Below are 6714 nucleotides of genomic sequence, written 5' to 3' on the forward strand. Positions count from 1 at the left end.
GCTTAACATGAATGCTATTCTGAGTATTGATCATGACACAACTGTTCAAACTCTTAATTCAAAGATGAAAATTACTAACATACTGGGGGGGGAGAAGAAGGGGAAAATAAACATTTACCATGTAATAAAGATGAGCTGCTGTTCTGGGGTCTGCAGGAGGATAGGGTGGTGGATAAGGAGGCTGATAAGCATCATAAGGATGTCGATAGTAGTAGTAAGGGTTCTGGGGTGGACCAAAGGCATCCTGAGGAGTCTGAGGCAGGGATGGACGCTGCAGGTCTTGCTGCACGTTTGGTGTGACCGACTGACTGGTGGTAGCAGAAGGGGCTGTGGAAGTTGCAGCACTCGGTGGTGGTTGTCCAGATGCCAGCTGCTTATCGGGACTCGTCTGATCATACCTTGCTGTCGGCTGTGCTGAACTTGCCTCTTGGGGACCCACAGGTTGAGAATGGTTACTCATGGTTTTAGTCCCTGCGGCAACCTGGTAGTTTGAAGGAACTGAGGACTGCCCAGAAGATATTGGCTGCTGCATTTGAGCTGCCTGCATTTGTGGCTGAGACGGCAATGCTCCCTGTACAGCTCTGTCTGATACAGCCTGATGCTGTACATCTTTTGTCACCTGTTGATAGAAATGTTGTTCATCATGCATCTCAGGACCCACCTGACCAGCACTACCAGCTGACTGCTGAGGATATACTGGGCCACCAGAAAGTGACTGATTATGCACCTGTACAGAATTACTTGCACTGCTTTTCTCCAATGTCCGTGACACTGTGAAGTCAAGCACTCCAGCAGCTTCTTCTTTACTATTTGAATGATTTGCAGAATTATTAGCCTGTACTACAGAATTAACAGGGGGAACCAGTGCACTTGCACTTCCACTGAGGAGACTTGTCCCAGGAGAAACAGATGAGTTAGACCCTGGCTTGCTAGCAAATTCAGGAACAAAACCTTCCATATTAAAATCCTTTTGCCCTTCTGGAGCCAAATTAAGCGGAGTTTTCATAAGCAAGTTTGCAGGCTGATTAGCAGCAGTATCAGAGGAATTAACTGGGCTTTGTAATAAGTTATGTTTTAACAGATTAGCGTTTGGAAGTGCATTAACTAATAGAGATCCAACTTGCATCACAGGTAATGGCATGTTTTCCCCAGAAATGATCCCACCAGCATGTGAAGCTTGGGGACCCAGTGCAGGCTTGTCCCCAACCCCAGAGTCCTTCATTGGCTGATTGTTTTCATTGCTGCTTAGCTGATTAGAGAGAGAAATAGAAAAATTAATTGGCTGAGCCAAGTTATAGTTTTGATTAGGCTGAGCAATCAGGATAGGCTGATTTTGCAAAGACTCTGTAGGTGGAGAAGACAACAAACTTGCATAACCAGAACTTGCCTGAGACTGAAGTGCCTCCTCTTCTCCCATTTTGGGAGGATTCTCAAGATTTTCAGAGGATACATTTCCATCTTGGGAAAGCTGCACAGCAGTAGTCCCTGGTTTACTTGCCTGCTGATTAGACAGACCTTCTTCGGGAGGCTGAATGACTTCCACAGTTTGTTTGGCAGGTACGTACACTGCAGGAGCAGCAGGAGCTAGAAGAACATTTCCCCCAAAATTAGGTAACTCATTATGAGCCCACAAAGTTGTTGCTGGGCTATCGCACTTCTTAACTGCTCCCTGAGCTCTTGTTGAGGACCTTCTCTCAGATACTGATTGTATATTTTCCATAACAGGTCCAGAGTGCAACATATTTCCAGCTTCAGTGACTGCAAGAGGCAGTGGGTGTACCTGAGGCATGAAAATAGTTTCCAGATTATCTGGTGGCTGTTCAAGATTGCCTGGGGATGGAGTCGGCACAGCTGTATTCTTCTTGATATTCTTTTGGTTTGAGTGGTTCTCTCTTAATTCAACCACCATCTTTGCTTGGTCAATCTCCGCAGGTTTTATACCAACTCCATGGGACCTCACAGGTTCAAAAGAACTATTTGCACTCGTCTGAAAAACTCCTGTAGGCTTAGGAGGACTTGGAGTTGGAGGTTGGGATAGATGACCATGATAGCTCATGCCCAGGTTTAGCTCACTCGAATCGCCTCCCAAAGGCGAGGAGTCAATCTGTTTAAAGAAGCTGGCAGAAGATTCTTCATCAGGCTTCCCACTTTCTTGCTGAATAAACGTACCGACTTGCTCTTGAGGTCTTGCTGAGCTGGAAGCGCTCCTATGGCTAATGTTGCTATAGTTTGAAGATACACTATCAGGTCGGACGGGATGAGGTAATGAGTCGGGTGCCTCCAAATTCGGTCCTCCTTCAGCATGGCTCACAACAGCATTCTTTGGAAGCATCTGACCTGGAAAGGATGTATATCTGTACAGATCAGGACCAGCAGCAGGGGATGAAGCACTGAAGTTCTGCGGTTCACTTGGCAGCACTTCTTGATTCTGAACGCACTCCAGGTTCTCAACATTTTCATACTGTGACCCGCTATTCCCTGCCATGTCACCTATACGTGCCTTGTCATCATTAACAAACACAGAGTGCTTAGCGGCCTGTGTCTCCTGCTGACTTACAATTTTAGGAAAGTACTGGACATCCATTCCTTTTTGTACCATCTCATTGGCTGAACCTGTACCCATCTGCGCCTGAGAGAGAACATTAGTTGCAACCCACTGAGGATGCATTGGCTGGTGATACAAGGATGCCAAATTTGGCTGACAAGCATCAAACTCAGTTTTCTCAGCTACGTAATTTTTTTCAGATGAAAGTATTTCTTCATTTTCCGCCTCATCCCCTTTGAAAAACATGGAGAGAGTTCCTGAATCTCGATCTGTGGCAATAGGTCTATTTGATGTTTCAGACATATCTGGAGATTGGTTTTTGGGGATATTTTCCTGAGCTGCGGGAACGACAGAATTGGAGCCTTGCAATGGTGGCTGTGGGTAAAACTGTTCCTGATATGGTTGATTTAACCAAGCGTTGGTCATTTCTGCGTTCTGCCTAAACATGTTCCCAGGCTGGATGCTGTTCATGTGATGACTGCTATTTGCAGAGCCATTTTTCCCATTCTTTTCACAACCAACGGATAAAGGCGCTTGAATGATATTTTGTGGAACACCTTGGTGTACAGGACCCTGCTGTAAATTCGTCTGTGGAGGAGGATGAGAAGCACTAACAGAAGACTGAGAAATGTTATGAACGTCAATCTGAGAAGATGGCTCAGGACAGGGCACAAAATTTCGAACTGGAGACTGCAGGTTACCTTGAACAGGCCTCCACTGAGACATAGGCTGCTGTGGAGGTGGAGGGAAGAGTGCTGTTGCACTGGGTCCTGAAGGAACATCATTTGGATCTCTACTAAAATCTTGTCTACCTCCAGGCTTGTTTGACGCAGACACCATTCCAGGGTGCACACTGAAAGAATTTTCAACTGCTGCTCCTGTATTATAATGCAATGGTACTGCAGGCCCACGGAGTCCAAGATCTGCATTTGGATGTGCTTCTGTAGTACTATTTATAACATATCCTGGGGACGGGGAAGGAATTGAAACATTAGAAAATGAACTGGTATTTATTCCCGGTTGAGATACAGGAGCTGCTAAAGACGTATGCGGTCCATGAGGATTGTCCCCTGCACGTGACAGTGAAGTATGCAGAACGGCTGGCTGTGGAAACACCGCTGGGGAAGAACTTTGCATAACCAATGCATTGCCCTTGGATGGATTATCTAAAGGGGAACCCTGTGGAGTTTGTCTGCCAAATGCAAAAGGGTCTGTCACGGGCTGCACCGGGGCAGCTGTTGCATTTGCTCGTTTACCGAGCGAGCTGTTTCTCCAGTACACGTTCCGAGCAATGCCTGCAGGAGGTGGAGCTGCCGCTCCTGCTGGAACAGTCTGTGGTGGCTGCTGCATGATGGCCTTCTCGCAGGTCAGATGCTAGATGACAAACTAGCAGTGGTGGCCGTAGACAGATTCCTTCTTCCACCCTGTTAAGGCAAAGCAGATGACAATTCAGTTTCCTTTCTCACAATTCAGAAACAAAATTACTCGAAGAGCTTCAAGTGGAAAATCTCTCTTTTTTCCAGAATGCATAAGAAATTTAAACATAACTTTATGCTTCTAAATTCAAGTCCAGTATTAATGAAATTGAATGCTGTGTGGTAACGATGCACATTATTTAACAACCACATTAACAAATGCCTCGAAGAGTAATTAAATACAGCTTGGTCCTGTACAAGTGTTAAAATCTCAGACTGTTAAAGCACCAATGGTATTATACTGTTACATCTCTCCAGATTTGTTTTAGCAGAAGCATGCATCACAGACAAGACACAGGAGCAGTCAGTCCACAACAGAACCTGCAAGCACTACATCAAGCTCAATTTAATCTATAAAGAGCTGAGAAATTATTATCTAACTCTAACTCTGTTACAGACAATCCTGAGCTCTGCTGCATTGTTGCTCATTGTGAATGGACCTTTTTACAGGTAAGATGAGAAGAAAGCGTCTCATGAAAGAATTCATCAGACGTTGCTCCCCTCAACAGAACACAGTGCATTTTTGTTTTGATAAAGAAAACATTGTGTAGGACAGTTGTGTTATTTGTTTTGAGGAAGGAAACTGGGTTTTCATCATAAATATTCTCTTCTAGACGAATGCTGCAGAAGAGTAGAACTGCATTTAGGGGTATAAAAGAGAATCAACTCACTCCACCTATTAATTAATCAATGTTCTCACTTTAACTCTAGTAGGACTTTGGCCAGTATCAGCATTAGAGCTGTATTTCAGGGTGGAAAGGACAGGCACAGAAGTGTTCCAGCTCTGCCAACAAGAACTCCAAACAATACCAGTTAGGGATTCGGTACACAGGAAATTCGGTACATCAGGAACATGTATTTTTCAATTTTACCACCTTTTAACAGTCTGGAGAGAAGGGAAGCTGACTAAACTAACTTCTTCTTCAGCACTCGTCCAGTTCAGCTCCATGAAGCTTTAGCAACACATGATAGTCTGGCTTTCTAACAGCACGTTACATATATGGGTTACATTGTGTAAAGTGAAGTACCCATGGCCACGTTCCATACCAAATGCACTTCTGTTTCTAGAAGACAGATGAAAGCTGTGCAAATTTCAGTTGTTTCTGGGTTTTGTGGTTGGTTGGTGTTTTGGGGAGTATTTTGGTTGCTTTTGTTTGTGTGTTTTGTTTTTTAAAAATTCAGCCTCTTGTCAGTAAGACCAACAAAACAGGAAGCCTGAAAAGTCAGAGGTTTGCAATCAAGCCTAAAATTTTAATCATTATAGAGAAGTTCAAACACAAAACACTCCTTGTTAGCAAAAATACATATTAAGTGAACACTGCGTAACTACATCTATTTCAAAGATTTCCAACGAAAAAATTCCAAGAAAAAGCACACTTATCAGTACCACAGCATGATCCATACAGGCTTCCCTGGACACCAGTACAACTCACCCTAGGGAAAAATCTCTTCTACTCATCACTGCAGAATCCAACAGTCCTACGTATAACCCAGGTCCCTCTTTCAGAAGGCCTGCAGCACCAGTCAACAGAGAGGCTCTCAACTTCTCCCCCATATGCAGATATTTCATAGCCGTATCTTAAGCTAAGACTTCATAAATTTGTTTTTAAAAAAAGTTGTTTCTGAACTACAGTCGAGCACAAAAGGCAACAGTTTTTACAACTTAAATACCCACTTCCAAATTCCTAACGTGGACTTCACTCCTTACAGTGCCTTCTCAGATGTACACAAAGAAAAAAAATCCCAATACTTGACCACGTTTTTGTACCAAGTACCCCTAATGAGCTAAGTAAAATAAGCGTAGGGTTCTACTTTAAAGTGCTGGCTCGCCGTTCCTACAACAAGATCTCTAACACCGCATCACAGAAGTTCAATACGAGGATATCAGATAATGCACAGAAGGAAAGTTAATATTAACAGACTGCACACAGCAGTAAAAACACGCAAGATTTGAGGAATTAGGTCCAAACAAAATGAATGTGCCCGTGTCAGGCAATTTAAACAGAAGCTATCAACTCGGTGACACTGACCCTTCCCTACCCCAAGCCAGCGTTAACAGAAACGCTGATTTTACGAGATTTATAGGTGAGAAATAACTACATAAGTTAAGAGTAATCCATCTCCGCTTTATCTAGTTTGGAAATTCTTAACTTTCAGCAGGCTTATTAATGGAAAATGCAGAGCAAAAAAAACTGCTGAACATTAGTCACCAGAAACAACAATTGCAGAAGGTGTTTCCAGAGGTGCCAAGAAAATGTTACTGAAGAAGAAAAAAAAGATTAAAACTACCCTCTAGACAAAGCCATCAGTAAATTTTACCTGAAAAGCTCTATAAACATGATTAGTTTTAAATTCTTCTGTGAAAATTTATCCGCATGAAGGAATAATTTATTTGGGGGGAATTAATTTAATCCTATCTCCAGAGGACAGAAGCTAAATAAATTACTCTTAAACAAGAACAACTATGCCCATAAAGCAGGTTACAGAGTACTAATATTAAACTGTCACGTGTGCCTATATACAGACATACACACACTCGTGTTTGCACACACAGGCGCCTGTACCAAACAATCAACAACACGTTCACGTACACAGCTTCCTAACAATGCGAACAAAGTGAATAAAAACCCCTGTTGCAATCCCACAGACAGGAATAGCTGGAAAATGAGATTTGCAGCTTTGAAGTCAGTATCT

At 43.2% G+C, this 6714-nt stretch overlaps 1 protein-coding gene across 1 annotated transcript in view; it reads right to left on the reverse strand.

The window, feature by feature from the left end:
• SEC16A (SEC16 homolog A (S. cerevisiae)) overlaps positions 1-3895 on the reverse strand; it is a 24831-nt gene extending 20936 nt beyond the window's left edge. Inside the window, exons 1-2 of the mRNA XM_010186934.1 lie at positions 1388-3895; positions 119-619 (exon numbers count right to left, since the gene is read on the reverse strand). Coding sequence (XP_010185236.1) covers positions 119-619; positions 1388-3895 — 3009 coding nt within the window. The remainder of the gene's footprint in view (positions 1-118; positions 620-1387) is intronic.
• Between the last annotated feature and the right edge of the window lie 2819 nt (positions 3896-6714).

Source organism: Mesitornis unicolor, unplaced genomic scaffold (genome assembly GCF_000695765.1).
Source record: "Mesitornis unicolor isolate BGI_N332 unplaced genomic scaffold, ASM69576v1 scaffold23176, whole genome shotgun sequence".
NCBI classification, from domain to species: Eukaryota; Metazoa; Chordata; class Aves; order Mesitornithiformes; family Mesitornithidae; genus Mesitornis; species Mesitornis unicolor.